Source organism: Cuculus canorus, chromosome 1 (genome assembly GCF_017976375.1).
Source record: "Cuculus canorus isolate bCucCan1 chromosome 1, bCucCan1.pri, whole genome shotgun sequence".
NCBI lineage: Eukaryota > Metazoa > Chordata > Aves > Cuculiformes > Cuculidae > Cuculus > Cuculus canorus.
In genome coordinates, this window is record NC_071401.1 from 112,902,143 (window position 1) to 112,922,820 (window position 20,678).

The 20,678-nt window shown below is 39.9% G+C and overlaps 2 protein-coding genes across 8 annotated transcripts in view; one reads left to right on the plus strand and one right to left on the minus strand.

Annotated features, from left to right (window-relative positions):
- The window catches only part of ARL13B (ADP ribosylation factor like GTPase 13B), a 46,182-nt gene extending 35,034 nt beyond the window's left edge, over positions 1–11,148 (minus strand). For 2 of the 4 annotated variants that reach the window (XM_054056169.1, XM_054056166.1), the window contains exons 1-4: positions 10,939–11,147; positions 6,533–6,708; positions 4,788–4,858; positions 1,932–2,181 (exon numbers count right to left, since the gene is read on the minus strand). In XM_054056169.1, coding sequence (XP_053912144.1) covers positions 1,932–2,181; positions 4,788–4,858; positions 6,533–6,591 — 380 coding nt within the window. In that variant the 5' untranslated portion in view covers positions 6,592–6,708; positions 10,939–11,147. Of the gene's footprint in view, positions 1–1,931; positions 2,182–4,787; positions 4,859–6,532; positions 6,709–10,938 lie in introns of those variants that run through there. The other 2 variants (XM_054056167.1, XM_054056168.1) reach the window with 2 other exon arrangements.
- A 214-nt stretch (positions 11,149–11,362) lies between these two features.
- Positions 11,363–20,678, plus strand: part of PROS1 (protein S) — a 38,699-nt gene continuing 29,383 nt past the window's right edge. For 2 of the 4 annotated variants that reach the window (XM_054056161.1, XM_054056164.1), the window contains exons 1-4: positions 12,513–12,642; positions 17,646–17,803; positions 18,858–18,882; positions 19,196–19,282. In XM_054056161.1, coding sequence (XP_053912136.1) covers positions 12,564–12,642; positions 17,646–17,803; positions 18,858–18,882; positions 19,196–19,282 — 349 coding nt within the window. In that variant the 5' untranslated portion in view covers positions 12,513–12,563. Of the gene's footprint in view, positions 11,484–12,512; positions 12,643–14,466; positions 14,540–17,645; positions 17,804–18,857; positions 18,883–19,195; positions 19,283–20,678 lie in introns of those variants that run through there. The other 2 variants (XM_054056163.1, XM_054056165.1) reach the window with 2 other exon arrangements.

Here is a 20,678-nt window from a genome sequence, read left to right on the forward strand (position 1 = left end):
AGACAAGCAGATGCTTGGTACACCCAATGATATACTTGATACTGTATACACAGCAACTTTTGCTGCTGCTTTCAAAATCAAGCCTTGACTTCCATCCAATATTACAGCATACTTATATATACATCATTGTACAAGATACTGTATACAGCACAAGTTAAGGCAAATGGCATTAGACTAAAATTCAGGGGAAGAAAGGTGCATGAGACCAGTTTAATCTCATTTGCTAAGCACTCTATTTCCATACCACAAACGCTGATGCTTACTGAACAAGACTTCTTACTTCACAACTTGCAGGCTTCACAACATAAGAAGTGCTTCAAGTACTGGAACAAATTCTACGGTTTACATGACTTGAACATGCCAAAAGTAGCATAGCTATACCATGAATACAGACACCAAATGCAAAAGAAAGACAATACAGGAAAGAATTCAGACCTCAATATGCAGGCTCACATAGTGAGCATAAAACAAAGAACTACTGGATCCCTCCACAGAACTGTGATACTACAAGAGCACTTTCCGTTCAAAGGCTTAAGGCTCAACCAATTTGCAGACAATAACATCAACAAGACTTTTTTTATTCACCATTTGACTCAGTTAATATGCTCTGCCTTCTGATTAGCTACTGACGTGGATCAAAAGCAGGATCAAGTCCCAAGGAAGTGAGTGGGGCTCTCTGCAGATACAGCTAGCCACCCAAATAGATTCTATTATGGAATTAAGGCATAGAGATTTGTATGAAAAAAATCCCTCAAGTTGTATTTATTTAGAAACCCTGCAGTTGTCAGCTGTCACAGTTGCATTTCCAGAACAGATTTCAGTTAAACTAGCCGCATTAAGTTGATTTTGTTTTCTTTCCTATAGTGAGGAGAATCAGAACACAATGGAAGATAAAATCTATTTTTCAACAGACTACTAGCTCACTGAACTATGCTCCACTTTATCAAAATAGATTAGCCAGCTTCACCCTCAAACCAACAGAGCATCACTGCTTCTTAAAAGAGGCCTCTCCTTTTAGTCTTACAGATTCTTTAAGATGTTACAGAAACATTGTGCAATTACTGCATTATGAAGGTCTTAAGCCCATCAGACAAAGATATTGTCCTGATAAACTATGGGAATTTAAAATGGTTTATTTTGTAACTTCGAAAGGGTATTTGCCCGCAAAAACCTTTTGTGTGGCTGAATTTAATAAAATGTTATTTATATTTTTCAAAAGCTAGTTTTTAAGCAGAGAAGTTCATGAAACTGTGTTCTGTGAAAGAACGTGTCTAGACCATTTGAAACTTTGACTTTCTTTTAATTGAAACACATGCACTGAAACAAAAGCACATGCCGAATACTATTAAAGTAAGCCTTCTTTAATAAGATTTTGCTGATCATGTATCAGCAGCACCACCATGCGTTAAGTGAACAAGACATTTATTGCTGAGAGATTACTGCTATTGCAGAATATAATCAACCATTTACAATTTAAGTAATTGTAGGCATAATTAGTAACAATATTTTTATACAATGTTGCCCAGCTGAACTTGCAAAGCCTTTAACCTATCATTCCATTTTGAGTAATATTACATTTTTAAGTAAAAAACCTCACATTGCTAATGAAAGAGAAGAGAGAAATATCCCTGACAAGGAATAAATATCTGCCAGGTGCAGTGAATGGATTCAGTATAACACCATATACAACTCAAAAGGGACAGAGGGAGAAAGGGAGAAAAGGCTTTGTTCACTAGCATGATACTACAATTGTCATAAATAAATTCTTCAGAAATACCGTAAAACTAATTGTAATATTGCTTAGTGGTAAAGTTACAGTAGTATTAGCATACTTTGTACTTATTTTCATACTATACATAAACACTTCTCTAGAAGGTATTCTCTAAAAAATTTCAAATGATTATTAGGAGAACTTTAATGACATTACTTACACTAACACAGGTTTTCCTGATATCTTAGGGCTGTTTAAAACTTCTATCATGGCCTGCTTTGTTTCTTCCATTCTTGCAACGTCACTGGAATCCACTACAAATATTACACCATAGGACTCGGCATAGTAATTTCTCCAGATATTTCGAATTCGTTTTCCACCTCCTAAATCAAAGATGGTGACTTCAAAGCGTCCCTGTTTAAGGTCAATCTTGGAAAACCCAACTGTTGGAGCCACATCTTCAGGAGACTCTGTCAGTGTTCAAAGAAGAAAGCCCTCAGTAAAAAAATGCCCTTAGTTATTTAGAGGAGGATTTCAGATGCGATTTCTGTTGCAAAATTCATATTTTAAAAACATGCAGCAAACCCTCCCTGTTAAGTGATACCATAGTGCTAACCATATATTTTTACATTAAGATTTTCCCTCTCCTCAGGTAATTTCAAATTCATGCATTTCTCTCTCTCATTTCTTTAGACAGGAGCACCAGAGGGAAAAAAAAAAAAAAAAGCCAAAAAAGCAATTTTTAATATTTTACACCATAATTAAATTGCAGTGGTGTTCAATGTACTCCACTTTTCCCTTTGCCTCTCAGCACCAACGCTCCCATGTGAACAGTCATTCAGCGTTTGTACGGTATTAACACAAATTTGAGAAGGAAAACAAACAAAACAGTTAATGCATTATGACCTGGGAAGTCTTGCGCTCTGCCAAATTTGTTCTTTATCTCTCATGGTTGCTAAAACAGCTTCAAAAGTTCAAATTTAGTGCTGAGATGAAATGACTGAATGCATGTTCTTGTGAGATGTAAATGACTTGATTTCCTTTATTTGTATATTTATTTTTATTTTATATTTTTTAGTTTGCCATGCAATATCCAAAAAAAACTGTAGCTGCAGATTCCTTTTGGCAAATGCAACTTTGGTGACCAAGCTGACATGCCCAGGTTTAAGAGTCCTAAGAACTGAAATATTTGGTTTCTGCAAAATTCCAGCAATCATAACTGCAGTCTCCTCCTTTAGGCTGTATGACTGACTGGTGCAGAGCCAAAATCACTGGTTTTCTCAGCCCTGAAAACTAACTGAATAGTCTCATCTCTGCAAGCTCTGAAAATGGCTTTCTAAGGCAAGCACTATTCAAGCCATGGGAAAGAGTCACAGAAGTCAGAACTATCTTTTCCTGGAGTTTCTCTTTAGGAAAACCCATCTGTATTCTATTTTTTTCCCCAGAATAAAAAAGCACTTCTGGAAATAAATGTCACAGTTAAGTGATAAAGGCATTAAAGTTGGTTTGAAACAGAATGTTTTCAGAACAAAGATTCAGGAATACAGACAAGAAAATATTCATAACTTTACTGACACTTTAGTAAGTCCATGAACTAACCTAAAATAATATGTAAACAGAAAGTCAAGGTGGAGTCTCCAAGTCTGCCAAAACTCTATTAAGTACTCTTTTGTTATTACACAAGATGAAAGTTATTTAGAAAAACAGCCCCACAAGGGGAAAAAAAACGAACCAACCAACCCCATAGAGAATTTTGGTTTTCATAAGCACAAGTTTTATCTCAGATTATATCCTACTTGAACGTGTCATTGGATGGTGCAAAGTACACTCCAAAATCGAGTGGTTTCTTAGCGAAGTGCTTAGAAAATTGCAAGTGCTTTGCTGGTGATAGATAGCGACATAAAATATGTATCAACAGAATCGTTCCTTATGTTATATGCACACACATGTAATTCCCTTCTTTTGAACCTTTTCCTCATTATAAATACTTAAAATACTGATTTTATATAAAGTTTATTCAAGTATGCACATTACTGGTCATCTTAAAGCAACTGCAGCACATGCACAAAACAACAAAAAATATAACAAAAAAAAATCAGGTCCATTTATTTCTCTAATGTATATTAAGGTATGAAACACATCATTAAATGGAATATTTTGATCATTGCATTAATTCAAAGTAATTATTAATTAGAATATGTGCTCCAGCCTTCAGAGTTTTTGTCCTACACTTTCCTTCACTTAAAGCAATTGATGGAGACAGATGGCTTGCTTGTAGTTAGAATGTTCTTTCAGCTATTTATTGACTACAGGAAAAACCTTCCTTTACTCCAAAAATACACTATAAAGCTCACAAAATTTAAACAAGAACCCAAACTGCATTTTTTTGCAATTTAGCTTTTTGCACAGTTAGCAATACAGTGATCAACTCAAGGCCTATAAGCACCAAGTTGCCCTGACCATTTGGTCTGTTTACAAAATAATTAAACACCTCTATGGACTAACCTTTTCTGTCTCAGTGTTCTCAGGATTCTAATGCTGCATGGTGCAATGTCTTAAGAGGTAGCTCTCTCCATACTAGCCACCTTGCCTTTACACCATTCTAATACTTTGAAAACCATTTAGCAGAACAGTAGAAACTCTGCTCTCCATTTGCTGCTGGAGCTGTTGAACTACCACTGATTTGGTCTCTATCTGCTCAAGACAATGGTACAGTAAGAAAATGCAGAGGCTGCTGGGCGACTTCTCCTGAGCATAAAGCACATGACTGGAAGTATCTGCTTTTTAAGTCAATGTAGCATGAGCTGCTGGATATAAAAAAAATCGGGATCCTCACATTTAAAAGGTAAGACTCCTTAATTTTTCTCTCATCTGCAGGTCTTCACAAAATGGGGGCTGTGATATGCTCACTTGTGCTCTCCATTAAGGTTATGGTGGCCAAATGCTTTCAATAATATGGAAAGGAGAGATAAATTGAGAGATGGAGCAATATTTTTTGATTAAAATAATGGAAAACTAGTAATTATACTCTCTCTTTCAATGTTCCATTTGGATGATAAAAAACTTAATTGCTTACCTCCTTGAATTCCTCGGACTGTAGCGGTTTTACCAGCATTATCAAGACCCACCATTATTAGTGTCACCTTCCTCCATAAGTAGAAAAAAAAAAAAAAAAGATATTTCAAACTTCTTCCTCTGGCATCACTTATTTTATTAAGTATTTAAATACATGCATGGTAAATTTACCACAAAGTGGTAAAAAGAATAAGTATCAAAGTATGAAGTAGCAGGCATTGTTACAATTGTGTATCTGGTGTTCCGCATGCCAAATCATCTGATTAGACAGAACAGCAGAACACGGTATGAAATGAGAAGTCTGGTATTGTGCTATATGTTTCACATGAGACAATGATTTTGCTTTCAACTTGTATTTGCCTATTGAAATTTAATTTCACAGTACTATAAATTTTATCCTTTTTTTTGGTATGGTCATGGTCTCTTTTAATAATTTCTGTAATTTCATTTCCATCCTCCTGTATTTTTACAGTTTCTCTGCCTCAAATTGTGGCTACACTAGAAATTTATTTCTGTCTGAACCCGTGCAGCTGAAGAACACTCATGTAGACAACATCAGATGCTCTAAATAAAGGGCACTGGTACTTGTCATGCCTTTCTTTCAAGCAGGAGCAATTTAAACTGCAAATGTGCAAACTAGTGGTGTTAAGTATCTACAACATATTAGCAAACTGGTATACAGGTATATAGGAAAAACATATCTATGTGTATACCTCAACTGTTCCTCCTAATCATGAAGACTCAGAGGAGTCAATTTTATGCCCCTTTAAGTGAAGGAATACTAAAAACGTTGTTATTTCCAGTCTTACATACAGTGTCATACAGGAAATATAATTTACACAAGTTCTTTCAGAAGAGACAAAAAGCTCTGAGGAAAAAAACCTAAAAATTAACAGTAAGATCATAGTAATTATACTTTAACAGTAAGCTAAAATCAGAACACCCATGAACATTTATAAACTCACAAATGCCTGCAATACATTGGTGGTGTCAGAAAGCTATTCAATCCAATATAGTTCTTTGAAGCAGCACTTTCTGTAAAACCTAACCTATGTATCACTAAAGAAAAGAGCAAATCCTCCTACATGAATGTGAAGTATGTGTGGTGCACCCCTTATTTCACTTCCACACAGCTTGTACGTAGGTTGAAACAAACTACGTACTACCTGTGCATGTCTGCTAATTTGAGGGAAAAGGATGCAGATGTTGAAGTAAAAGTAGCAGAAACAAATGATAACAGCAGAATTCCTTAAGTGAGAACAGATTACCAGGCTAATCACAAAATTCATTATTAAGATACGTGGACAATAGTAAGAAAACTGGCATTACACTGACACTACAGTCTATTCTTGACAACAAGTATTGTAACACATTACACCTCAGAATCTCAAAATGCAGAAACTAAACCAATAAGACAAAAAATGAATAAATTTTACATAAACATTCTAGCATCACCCCTTAACACTCAACTCGAGGAAACAGAACGTGAAGAACAGTATTTTAAACATTATACTTTCTTGGAGTTGGTGGAAAGAAAGTACCTAAAATAGAGATGATTAATGTTTCATTTTTAAGTTCAGAAGATATATCAATTCTCTTCTGGAGAAAAAAAAACTGTGAATCTTGTCTCAGAATTCAAAAATACAAAAGGATGTTACATAGCAAATAAAGTCAAACATAAGCAAGAGGACATGAAACAGTTCCGGAAGGCCTGCACAGAAATGTAAAATACTTGCACATGTTTACCTGATAGGTTCTTGCCACCGTTTTAACCAGCTGCAGCAATTGGCCATTAGACTGAACATCCCTCTTCGCTAGCCATCCAGAGCCACAAAAGCTACCGGAACAATGAAGGCAAGGCCAGAACAACCCAAGAAGACCGGGAGAGAGGCTGCAGAGGCCTAGATGTTGTCTTGTCACTGCTAGAAAAAACAAATGAAGAAATGCATAGTTAGCCCTTATGTATTACCAAGGCAAGCCATTTCTCTAGCAGCAGCCTGTCTATTCAGAGTATGTCACAGTCAGCCCCATGACAGTTTCATTGTCTCTTTCATTTTTCCATCCTCTGACACTTCATCTACCCCCATTCTACATATCTGGGTAGCAACAACACAGTACTCATACAGAATAACAACTCAAGACCACTGCACATAAGGAAACCTGCAAGTTAGAGCAGTAAGACATCAAGCTATGAAATTCTAGTGCTTGCCTAGCTAACACATCTCACTGTTCTGCTGATTGACATAAACTAAGGATCAATTTCAAGCACAAGTAAGGCTTGTAAGAACATAACAGGCTAAGACATTAAAAGCAAACAAAGAATGTCCTACCTGTTAAGTATATTTACTTAGCTGTTTTGGTTTTGGTTTTTTTTTTTACCTAAAAAGATCTCACAACTAGGAAACTGGGTTCTTTAGTGAGTACTCTGAGGAACTGGCAACTTAATATCTAGTAACTATCAAATCACCACATTAAATAGAAGTATCAATTACTTCTATTATTTTACAATCTCACTTTCCACTCATCAAGCAGGAGGAAGAAACAGATAATATTCTTCTTTCTGATGTTGCTCTGTGGAACAAACAACAGAGAATAACTGTGTGACCCCGTGGATGCTTATTCCTTTGTATGCACATGTAGCTATGAAACAGTAAAGCTTATGCAAACCATGCAGTCAAGCGCACAAAGATGCAAAAGCCTTAAAACTCCTTTCATTATCGACAACAATAATCCTGTTGCAAACAACAGTACCTATCAAGGTAAAAGCCTTTTACCAGCAAACTCTGGACAATCTTACTTCACAAGTTCAAATCCATGACCTCACTGGTAGGATGATGTACTGGGTCTGGATGCAATGAAGTTTATTTTCTTCAAAGCTGCCATTTAGTTGGCTAAAACACTGCTGATAATACACAAATAATTTGGCAGTTGCTGGACAGTGCTTGTATAGTAACAAGACTTTTTCTCTTTCCCACTCTGTCCTGCCCTCTCTCCCTGCAGCCAGTAGGCTGGGGTGGGCAAGAGGTTCGGAAGGGACACAGCCAGCACTGCTCCCTGACGAGAGGGATATTCCCTACCAAGTGAAGTTGTGCTCAGAAAAAATAACTGAGGGAAAAGAAGAGGAAAGGAGAGCCTCCACGGGTATTGTGATTGTTTTCCCAAGCATCCGTTACACATGCAGAGGCCTTGCTTTTCAGAAAGTGGCTGAACATCTGCCCACTGATGGGAAGAAGTGATTGAATTCCTCTTTTTGCTCTGCTTGAGCATGCAACTTTTGTTTTCCCTATTAGACTGTCACTACAAGTCTGTCCACAAGTCTTGTCACCTTCCTTCTATCATTACCCCACCCAGCAAGTCATTGAGCACATCTTTAGCTGTTGGCCAGGGTCAGCCTGCTACAGTCCTTCTCAGTGCCCTTGGGGCTCAAGATAATGACAGCTTTGATCTGAGCAGGTTATAGTTGTTACTTGGCAAGGCTCCTATGCTGGTCACTGAACTTGCTTACTTCACTGCACGTTAAAGTCCAGTGCTTGTTAGTGGCTGCAAAAGGCAGTGTAGGTTGCTCCTCCTGTGAGAAAAGGCAAAGCCATTTGTAGTGTTATCTTTGCTCAAGGACCTAAATGGTGGGTAATGTGGAAGGAGGAGGAAATCCAGTTTGTATCTCAAGGAGATTTAAACTTGGTGGAAAATAACCTATGATTTGAGTTGCACGTTACAGGAACAGTACAGCAGGAACCATTTGAACCAAAGGAGGATGAGTCTTGTGAGGAACCAGGCAAGTGTGGCAGTGAGTCAACCCAAGTAGGTCTTAGCATCCAACTATCCAACATGCCACTTCCCCTGCCCTGAGCAATTACCTCCAGAGATGGGGCCCAAATCATCAACTGTCCTTATTGAGGAAAGGGGCACGGGGGCAGGGGAGAAGGTGCTATGGAATAAGGGAATAACATCTGTGTATGTGTCATGGAACAGGGGAAGACAGCTAATAACATACTATTCTCTCCTCCAGAGATTATCACAACCCTCACAGAGGGAGTGTGCATTATCAACTCAGCTTATAGGCTCATATCATCTTAGCTACCATTTTGATCAGCAGCTTAAGCTAAAAAAAACAAGCAGATTCCTATCAGAACAGCTGAGATGTAGAGAGATATTCCCCACTGCTTGCTTGCCTTCATGAGCAGATTAACTGAGAGCAGTGACACTTTGAATTACCAGTTTCCTAAAGCTTGTTTCTCAACATTCCTTTTTATAAAAACAAAGAAATTCCTTTCATATTTTAAATTATAACTTCAAACTAAGGTAATTTCAGATGATGCAGAAAACTGAATAATTAAAGATTATAACAACTTTCCAAAGTTGTCATCTTCACAATCTAGACCAATAAAAGTGGTTGGTTTTAGATAATTCTAAAATGGTTTAGATAATTCATACAGGTAGGAACTGAGAACTCATCCTGATCTTTTGAAGCTAATATTCAAGAATGTCTTTGTGTGGATCTGCCATCATTCAGTGTCAGAAACAGGTCAGATTTCTTCTAGAGACAACAGACACTCTTCAAATATTTATATTCCATTATACTAGAGTGTCTGAGAATAGCTTTTCTGCAGGAGAATTTAGTATGTGAAGAACAGAGAAGTTCCTGAAAGGGAGAGCAACATGATTACAATTTTTATAAGGATTAAAATTGGGCTCCGAAGGATCAAATGTCCAAAATCTCAAAAAACTCACATGCAGTCAAGTGTGGTGCCTCAACCTACAAGCAAGTAATAACAAAGCTAACTTTGAGAACATAGATACACAAATGTTCAGCTAGTTCTGCTGAAAAGCAAAATGTAACAGCTCAATGAACAACAAACCGACAAAACTGTAGCAATTTCAGTGCCTGAGCATCATCAGAAAACAATTGCTGTCCAATATATATAGATTGTCTATCTTTGCAAATCATCACAAAATTGCTCTAAAGCATAGATATGTCATAGGACTCAAATGAGATTCAAGAAAAAGCTTGTTAAAAGATTGAAGAGCAGAGGACAACTATGTCATAGCAGAGTAACCTTGTTAAATACGGAACCCCAAAGGGGAGTGGGGTGGGTGGGAGTCATCAAATTAAAAATTTCCAAAACATGCCATTATAGAAGGAATGTGCATTCAACGTTGATGAACAAATTATAAAAGAGATGCAAATCACATTGTTTTATGCTATTTTGGAGAGACTCGATCTCTGAAATAAGTATAGAACATACTATGCATATTTTATATGTTGCATTAACAACATTCATAAGTTGTTCCAGATGTTGTATCTGTCAGCTTGAACTCTTTATGGTTGTTGAGGTGAAGCAAAACCAACATGCCCACAAACTCAGAAACATGTAGAACTTTGTAGTTCTACACAGTAGAACTATGCCATTTAGGTAACACGTCAAGGACTAAGAACATCAAAGATCTCATTCCTAGGCAACAGAACAGAAAAAGTACACTATATGGACTAAGAAAAATATGACACGTAATTGCAATAACTCTTAACACTCTAGATGAAGAGCTACATCACAGCCCATATATTATGGGATCCAAAGTACTGGGTACCAACAAGTTCAACATCCAAAGTAATTTGATGAATAAGTTTATCTACTCCTAAAACAAAGTACAAAACAAGCAACTTTTACACATTTCGCTGTCAAAGCTTAAATCACACGTTCTGCCTTTTAAGTAAAGGCTTTTATGTGAGAAAATTTTTTTTAGCGCTATCAAACCTTCCCTTTCTTTAAAGCACAATTAAACAAACCACTTAAGGCCAACCCTTTATCATATAGTTTAGATATCCCCCTCGTACAGTTTAATTAACTTCTTACAGTGATGTTTCTTGCCTGACTTGTTTCAATTTTAATAACACAGTATTAAAGCTGTTTTACGTTACATTCCACACATCAAACCAAGAGACCGGGCAGTGAAAAAGGCACATTCAGCAAAGATCTGAGCACCACCCCCGCTGCCAGCGCGGTTCACAGGTGCAAACAAGAGCTGTAACCGCCGCGAAGCACTGAAGCCACTCAGGGATTTGCGACAAACAACTCCAGGGCCACCAGTTCTGCCAGAAGGAAAAGTTCCTGCAGGACCAGCAGTGCCAGCGACGGCCCCCCCGCGCCGCTTACCGATGAGGCCGAGCGCTAAGGCCTCCGCACCGCCCTCCCGCGCCCCAGGGGACTCCGGTCCCTGCAGCCCAGCCTCGCCACGGCGGCTGCCAGCGCGGTGCCCCGGCGGGTGGGGAAGGAGGGAGGGGAAGGAAGGAGGAAAAGGAGAAACAGGGAGAGGCCTCCGCCGAAAGCGGGAAGCGAGGGGGCGCCGGGCTCTGCCGCGGGCGATCACGTGGCTGCAGCCCCTGCTCACGCGTCGCCGCCCATTGGCCGAACCCCCCCCACCCCCCAGGTCTCCGAGGCAGCGGAGGGACGCGTAAAAACCAGGCCCGGTTGCCGCTAACGGGAGGCGGAGAGGGACAAACTTGTGAGCGGCGCGAGATGGCGGGCCGGCGGCTGACCAATAGGAGCGGGCGACTGCGGCGGCACCCGCGGGGTCTCAGCCAATCGCTGTAAGGGGGGGGGGGGAGGTGGGCGAGGACGGAGCCGGGCGCCCCCCCGGACCCTCTGCCGCGATGCCCGCTAGGAGCCGCTCCGGGGGAGGAGGTGGCGATGGACCCTTAGTAAGTTGGCGGAGTCACTGAGCTGGGAGGAAGTGTCCATCTGCTGGAGGGCGGGGAGGCTTCGCAGGGGGGTGCGAACAGGCTGGGTCGATGGGCTGAGACCAGTGGGGTGAGGTTTAACAAGGCCAAATGCTGAGTGCTGCACTTCAGGCACAACAACCCCGTGCAGCGCTACAGACTGGGGGAAGAGTGGCTGGAAAGTTGCCTGGCAGAGAAAGAGCTGGAGGTGCTCGCTGACAGCCAACTGAACATGAGCCAGCAGTGTGCCCAGGTGGCCAAGAAGGCCGATGGCATCTTGGCTTGTATCAGAAACGGTGTGACCAGCAGGTCCTGGGAGGTTATTCTCCCTCTGTATTCGGCACCGGTGAGACCGCACCTTGAGTACTGTGTTCAGTTCTGGGTCCCTCACCACAAGAAGGACGTTGAGGCTCTGGAGCGTGTCCAGAGAAGAGCAACGAAGCTGGTTCTCCAGAGGGGGCTGGAGAACAAGTCTTATGAGGAGCAGCTGAGAGAGCTGGGGTTGTTTAGCCTGGAGAAGAGGAGGCTGAGGGGAGACCTTATTGCTCTCTACAACTACCTGAAAGGAGGTTGTGGAGAGGAGGGAGCTGGCCTCTTCTCCCTAGTGATAGGGGACAGGACAAGGGGGAATGGCCTGAAGCTCCGTCAGGGGAGGTTCAGGCTGGGTATTAGGAAAAAACAAATTCACAGAAAGGGTCATCGGGCACTGGCAGAAGCTGCCCAGGGAGGGGGTTGAGTCACCATCCCTGGAGGTGTTTAAAAGATGGGATGCTCAGGGACATGGTTTAGTGGTTGATAGGAATGGTTGGATTCGATGATCCAAGAGATCTTTTACAACCTGGTGGTGATTCTGTGATTCCATGATTTAGCAGCGGACAGGTACGGTTGGAGCTGATGATATCAAAGGTCTTTCCCACCCTGGGGACTCCGTGACCCCGTGTGCCCGGCTCTGCCCCCGATGACGCTCCCGCCCGCAGCCCGCCCCCCCCACCCCCGCTCCCCGCCCCTCCCTCCCGCCCCCGCGTAGGAGCCGCCGCGCAGTCCCGGCCGCCTCCGGTAGCGATGGGGCCGCGGGGCAGGCGGTGCCTCCCGCTGCTGGCGGGCCTGGTGGTGGCCGTCGCCCTGGCGGAGGCTGCGACCTGTGAGTGAGGCGGGGGCAGGGCTGGGGGGAGCGGGGACCCTCAGCGCTCCTCGGGGCGAGCCGGGCTGCGCGCGGGGCGAGAGGCGAGCGGGAACAAGGCTGGCGCCGGGGAGAGGGAGAGACCGAAAATACCGGCAAATAAACTCTTAAGACTCGTTTTGGAGTTTTAGAAAGCGAGCAGCCTTTATCAGGCCTGGGCAACGCGAGGAAGTGATCCCCATCCATCGTGTGCAGAGACAAGAGCTGGGACAGGAGGCACTGCCCGCTTACAGGCAGAAGGATAAATTCTCCCAGAAATCTTACGCATATTTTATTACTTTCCAAGAACTGATTTTAGTGTTATTATGAAATTTTGCGATAATTAAAACTCTTGCTAACTTGGAGCTGGCTCCAGCTCCGCCTGCCCTTGCATTGGAGATGGGGAAAGGCTGCAGACAGAGGTAATTACAGAAGACATACATGTTCAGCACAGACCATACTGAATGCAAGATGTTATCATGCTCGAAGAGTGATCAGTGTCTGGAAAAAGCAGTGTTTTAAAGAGAATGTGCTATCAGAGGGACATTCTGTCTAACTTTCAAAAACCACGATTACTTAGAAGAAACTTTAGCTTAAATCAAAATATTCCACTTTTTGTAATAGTAACTGATTTGTGTATCAAGGGCAGTCCTTCCCTCTGATCCACCCACCCTGATCTCGTGTATCCATCAGGTGGGGTGCCTTGATCCCATGGGATGCAGCTGCGCTTTGGGAGCCAGCTGCTACTCTTGGGGCAGTGGAGGTGTAGTTTGGGGCTGGTCATGGCTGTGAAGCTGTTTGCAGCTAAAACACACCTCTGCAGCTCAGGGAAAGTGTGCCCTCGAATAACACTCGCTTTGTTTAGAAGAAAAACACTTGATAGATCATGGTGTCAGGAGAGCGGCGTTGTTGTGAAGTCCAGGCAAGCAGCCCTGACTCTCCTGATAAGTTCAGTCGTATCATGATAGGTAAGAACTACGTGCTTTCACATATGAAGGAAAAACATCAAAGCTGATGCCTTTGACACAAAAATCTTTCGGCTTAGTACTCAAGGAAGACTATGTATCTGGAACAAGTAGAACTGCAGCTCAAAGCTAGCCTGTTTCTGATGTGTTTCACTAATGATTAAACAGGCAGAAGGAAAACTTCATGTTTACTATTCAGACTTCTGTTTGAATGCTAGGGATTTTGACTATGAAGGGAACCGTACAGAAAGATGAAAGTTCATTTTATAACTTCTTTTTTAAACAAATTTTAGAACCTGTTAAAAAATAAATCTTTTGTCATGTTCTTTTTTTTCCTGTTTTCATCACATTTCATATTACATCTTCCCCACAGCATACTTTGTCAGTTTTTTCTTTAATGGAAGGAGTGGGAAATCAGAAGTTGTCCTACTCATGCAAAATTTGTGTTGTCCGTGTGGTTTAGTTTCCTGTCACTGGGTCTTAACAATGCCAGGGATTTCTGGAATGGAGGAAAAAAACCCAACCTACTACAGGGAGATCTTAATAATGGAGATTGTACCATTCAATATTTAAAATGGAAAGTTGCCTCTCTGCAAGTCATAGTGCTGCTGTGTTTGGTCCATAGTCCAGTGAGGGACAAGTTTTGGATACAATGGGGAAGGAACAGACAAACTTCAGCAGTTCGTTGGCTTTATTTTGTTGGCTGCATAAAGCTTATATCACTGGTGAGCATTTCGGGAGAGTCTAGTCGCTGGCATTATGAAGCCGATTGCAATATAGCAGCTGTACAAATAAGATAACACTGGTTTATACAGTGGCATCACATTTCTGTTTTGTTCAGTTTATTGGATCTTCGATGTTTCTGAGGGAGAGCACTAGTAAACTGCAACTGCTTTCCACAACTGTGGTATTAGGTAAGCAGCTCTAAGCTACGTTTAACTAGCCTACTTAAGACGGGTTTATAGTTGCATTTGCACTACAAAACTACAAAATCTTATCCTGTTCTTCCACCCCCCTTTTTTTTTTTCAATAACCTTGCTTCTAAACAAGTGCTTGATAGGTAATCGTCGCACGGTATCTGCAATATCTGTACAGCACAAGTTGAAATCGTAGGTAGGATTTCCATGAGGCCTCAGTGATAACCAAATGAAGCACACAAGTTCATTAAGGATTAACTACTGGTCTGGCAGGGTCAGAAGTGCGCTAGGGTTTCCTGTAATTGAACTGGCAGCAGCAGTGAGGATTTTTTTTTTTTTATTCTTTTTTTAAGTAAAAGTCCTATCATAGTCTTTGTAAGAGAAAACCATTTGAATAAATACACTACTAGTTCTATTTACGTCAACTGAAATATTTGCAATAAAAATGGAATTTGTGGTGTTATGTGTCTTATTGAGACTCAAAAGTCATAGGAAATCATCTTAAGAGAAAGATAAACAGCTGTGATATAGGGGAATAGACCTATTTCCATTAGACCACTTATTCAAAACATGAGGTAGGCATGTCAGGTCTGGTGTAATGTCCCCAAGAACACTGCACTTGAAATTTCTTGCACTTTGTTTACTGAAAAAAAAGTACTAAAATGAGAATGATGTAGCTAAAGGTCAGAACAAGATAATTTTCAGCTGTGAATTAGGGCTCTTTGACATCACAGACCCTCTGCCCCAAAGCTATGTCAGCATGGTGATGCTGTTAGAAACCCCCGATGTAAACAAAATCAGCAGGTGCAATGCACAGTTTTGCTATTTTGTTGTCGCTTCTGTTGCCTCAGAACAGATGGACTTTCTTCATTTTTCTTATTAGTCTGCCTTTATGTAATGACAAATACAGTCATTTACCCAAAATAATTAAAAGGACACTGCTATCAACAGTTGGTGAAAAATAAATGATCAAAATGTTTTTCAGTGTAATTAAGGCTCAGAAAAGCTCTCATGAGGCCCTTCTGCTCCTGTGATTTTGCTGTGCTTTTTGCCAGTCTCCTAGGAGTGGTGGACTCATGGATTGAGGGAAAAGATCTACGGGATCCACACTTGCAGCAGTTTCCAGTTCATTGTTCCTCATAGGTAACAACGAGAGAATCTGAAGCCAGCTCTTGAAATACATTGTTAACAGCCCTTGAGATGTACTTAACATTTGCGAAAGTGGAAAAGTAGAGGAGGAAAGCAGGCTTGAATAATTTCTTTCATGCCAAGAATTTCTGTAAGTGAGGGCCCAGAAAGGAAGATTTTTTTTTTTTTTTTTTTTTTCTCTGAGGAGTTTTCTTGAGGATCAGTCTTTACGTTACAGAGTTCTTTCCAGTCTCCAGTAAGACCACCATGGAGATCAACATGTAAATAAGAAGAAATGAATACCAGACTGTTGCTTGTTCATATACTTAGCAGGGAAACACACAAGCAGACTTCTCTTCCTTGCATTTCTAAGTAACTTGCTGGTTGCTCTCCAAGATAAAGGTGTGCTTGAGAACTTCAGAGCTATGTTAGTATACTCATCTTGTGTCCAGGAACTCTTATCTATCTTCCCTTACCAGAAAGATTAGCTTTACCAGGAAGAGGAAAGGAAAGAGATAAATGTGGAGTTTCAAGCTTATCCCACATCGGATACATTTAGGATGCTGTAACAAAAGTTTCTTCAGGTCATTACCCAATATTGCAGCACTTCAAAGTGCTTCAGTTGTTTTCCCCATTACTCGATGACCTTTAAGTAATGTGTTTAGGGTGGCATGGTTTTAGATACATCTGTCACCTGGAAGCTGCTCTGGCTTCAGATTCTGGGCGTCATTAGCAGTTCCTCTTTCTTAGAAGCACTCAAAGGTGTTTCTTTTGTGTTAGTGCATAGCCACCGTGAGGCTCTTCTCTGACATTTGGTGACTGGCGTGTCTCATAAAGGTGTTATTGGTTTGAGCCATTACATGCTTACAAGTAGTACTGAATTGACTACATCTGCTTGAATTGATCTTCTTTATAGCCTAGTGATGAATATGTAGCATACTGTACCTGGTTCGTACTGCCTTGCTGGTGTCATGACCCTTACACGGTTCTGCTAGTCTGAGAGGTTAAGCTGTGTAAAGTCTGATAAAAGAAGGGCATGTGTAGCAATGTCATGTTTGCTAGTTAACATGTCAGCCATGCTCTGTAACCCGATGAGATGGACTTTTTCCAATTATGCTCATCCATTTTTCTCATAATCACCAAGTATGTCTAAAAATTAAACTATCGAGGCAGTCTAATTTAGTTGCTGTTCCTGTGGTGTTGTGCTCTATAAAGCACATGGAAGCAAACAGACGTCTTTAATTTTTAATATAATTTCTCGACTCACTTATTTCTTCACCATTTTTGTAGAGGTCAGTAAAATGACAATAACAAGATACACGAAAGATAGGTAATGACACATAACATGATGGAGCTGAACTGTAAGAATTAGCTATGACTGTATTTTATCGTGGTAAAACATGAATGTATTTGTGGGTTGCCTGCCTTGATATTTCTCAGGATATTATTCTCACCTTTTACTTTGTCTGTTCTTTACAGTTCTGAAAAAAAAAATGTCATTTATATTAATTACATACAACAGGTAGGCTCATTTTATAAGACACATTTTTTTGACTCACGTGAGTTAAATAGGATCAGAACATTTACTCCTGGGTTATTGAAACGGGTAATATAAAAGGCTTCACAGCTTTTTTCCACTTGTTGGTCATGTCTCATTTGTAATACCCATAGCTAAAAAAAGAAAACCTTGTCCCATATATGACATTTAAATTACACTTCAGGCATAGCCTTGCAAAAACTATTTTTTGGTGACTCAGGATTTTTTTGAAGCAGAAGCAGCTACCTCACATACAGAAAACAGAGTCCTGGGATTTTTTGCCCACATATTCCAAAATGATAGTGAACAGCAACTCCTGACTAAGCATTTAATTCCAACTTTTGTGTTGATTCTCATATTTTTTCAGTGCTTACAGTGGGGTTTTTTTAGCTGTTAAAAATAAGTAAATAACAACAGAGCTCCTTTGTTTCTACAAAGTTTTGTCCCAGCAGTATGCCTCTCAGTTCCTGCTGAGGAAACGTCGAGCAAATTCTTTTATGGAAGAAAGTAAGAAGGGAAATCTAGAAAGAGAGTGCATTGAAGAATTATGCAATAAGGAAGAAGCCAGGGAAATCTTTGAAAATAATCCTGAAACTGTAAGTATCTGATGAATATCTATGAGATAGCTAGTAGTTCTTTGCCAATGGTAAGCTAGAAGTTCATAGAATTCCCACTGCAAAGCTAAAAGAACCCCACCATGCAGACCAAGAAGCAGCTTGAAATTCTTTCGCGTATAGAACCTGCACAATTAATGAAGACTGTATAAGCAAAGAGAATAGTTGAGTAGATATTATTTTACTTTCTAGTATGGATCAGTAGTTTAAGACCGCAGTTGTCTGACGTTCCGTGTGGGGAAACTTGGTTTCAATTAAAATTTTACGCAGAGGATGCATGGCAATGTAGCCCTTTTAATGAAGGGATTTTACATATTACTGCGAGCTTTTTTTTGCTAGAAGGGAGAACTCTATTCTTCAGTTCATTCCTGCTGCACATTATTTAGTTTTGGGTATATTTTATTCAGCTTGGTACTGTAAGTTTTACTACAAAATATATGTGCCTAAAGTGATTTCTCATTTTGCCAACTACATGAGTTCCGTGTTCTGTCTTTGGTAATGTTGCGTGTATTTGGATGTACTGATTGTTAAGTAGTTTCCATAATCAATCAGTTGGTTTTAACAATTTCTGTTTTAGTAACACTTTTCATTTTATTTGGAATGATTTGCATGTGAGCTGTTCAACCTATTCTAGGCTTTATTGTTTATTTTAGGATGAAAAAGGGAAATAACGAAGGCTGCTTTGCATCCAATGACAACATTAAACAAGATCCTCGTGTTTTAAAAGACAATTTTCAAAGTTATTTTGACACCCAATTAATTTGGATTGCCTTCACTTTGAAAGTGTCCAGTTCAGTGCAGTATCTTAATCTCTCCACTGAGTCTTATGTTTAGTAAATAACCTGTTGTTTCAGCCTAAATAATAGTGCTGTAGAAAATTTGGTCTATATTCTTTGAGTCAAAGTGACTTTTTAGTTTTTGCTTCCTTTGTAGTCATACAAAGTGATATGATGTAGTCATATTCAGTGATATATTTTGCTGCAATTCTCTCTACATTGGATTTTTCTTACTCTTTATTTTTCTTTTCTTTCCACAGGAGTATTTTTATCCCAAATATTTAAGTAAGTACAAAAAAACTGAACAACTCTAGTAAGTCATTCACCAGTCTTCTTATTTGTATAATACTAGTTTAGCTATTCTATCCATAGCACTTTTGTGATTTTGGTGCTGACTGTAATGCATAGTAGCATTACTGTGTGCTTAGATCCTAGCAGAAGGCTAGTCTGTGATCAGCTGTCCTTAATATGCCCAGACAAGTTTTCTGATTCAAGCTGTGTGAACAGACTCTTTGAAGATGCCATGCATAAGCTGGTGTAATTTCAGTCTAAATGCATGTTTGTATCATAAGCAGATTGTGTGGGTTTGCATTTGCAGGCTGCCTTGCCTCCCATCGAGCAGGGGTTTTCAGGATTACTGCAAGTACTCCAGATTCTCCAGCTGGCCTGAGGGCTTGTGTCAATGGTAAGTGCTGCTGTTAGAAACTTTACCTAATGCACTCAGGTCTAAGTACACACACGTACATGGCTAGAAAGCAGTTCACATAGGCAGAAGAAGAGACAAATAGCCATTTAACTCAGGCAAACTCAATAATACGGAACATAAATTGACAAAAAAAAATGTGGTGAGATGGAGCATTTATTTTCAGAGCAAGCATCTGTTTTTAACTTTATAAAGAAACATAATTAACTGCAAAATGGAAGGCTTCTGGGAACATAGAATTGTGTCCTAACCAACTCACCAATGTTTCCTAGTACGTCCTGTGTACTCTACCATGTCTTTAATGGTTATGCTTGACTCTGCGTCTAGGAAGTCCTCTTCTGGCAGTTAAGGGAAGAGACCATCCAGTTAGTTCTCCCTTGTGCTACTCCTTGGCCCATAGTTACACTGTAGCCCTTCATGAAGTGGGCAACATTACCAGATGAAAAATTCAAATATTAGCTGGAAGACAAAGTCATTGACTCCAGACACAAGAAGGTCACAAAGCATGAAAATTGTGATGTTGCTTATATATTTTACTTTTAATGCCTATGCATTCTGAAGTCCAGCATGAATTGTGTGTTTTTTTAGTGAATTCACAGGAAGCAATCTGTACCATATTCTCTGCTTGTCACAGTTGAACCATCTCTCTGAACTTCTTAAACCTTTACAGCCTGGTTACTCAAAGAAGTTTTCAGTTAGTTTGAATAGGGACACTCATCCTTAACCATCTGACACTTGTCTTTGAAAGCAATGGAAGGCAAAAAAATCCTTAGTAATTACACTGCATGTGGTCATGGATGAATATATTTTCCAGATCACTTGGCCAACATGACTGCTGTCTCAAAATAAAATGTACTCCCATTCATATCATTCTTTCTCACTCTCATTAGAGGTCCTGGGAGAAAAGAATTTAGCAGACTGGTGTGAATATGCAGTGTTTCTGTATTAACTGATGAAAACAACTAATTTACTTACAGTCATTGTACTTATTCATTTGGATTTACATTATAAAATCAAGTTAAATTATCTGTCACTATTGGGTCAGTCACCAGGATAAAGGAGAAGTAAAGTGTTTCTAAGACTTAAATATTCAGTGAAGTTTATCCACATTTCTGGAGAGGACCCAGAAAGAGAGAGAAAGTAGAATATAAAATTCCTATTAAAACTATATATTTTTTTTTTTAAAAAAAAAGTGTTTTCATTGAGATAAAGATTTTTTGACACAGATTTTTTTTCTATTTTAAAAGTTTTCTCTTTCTGAACTTATTGATCCAAATTGTTTTCATATTATCAAAGTGAAAAATCTCATTTTCCTACTGAGAAATAATTAAATAGTTATAAGAATTAGTTTATAATAATAGAGTAACTAATTTGAATC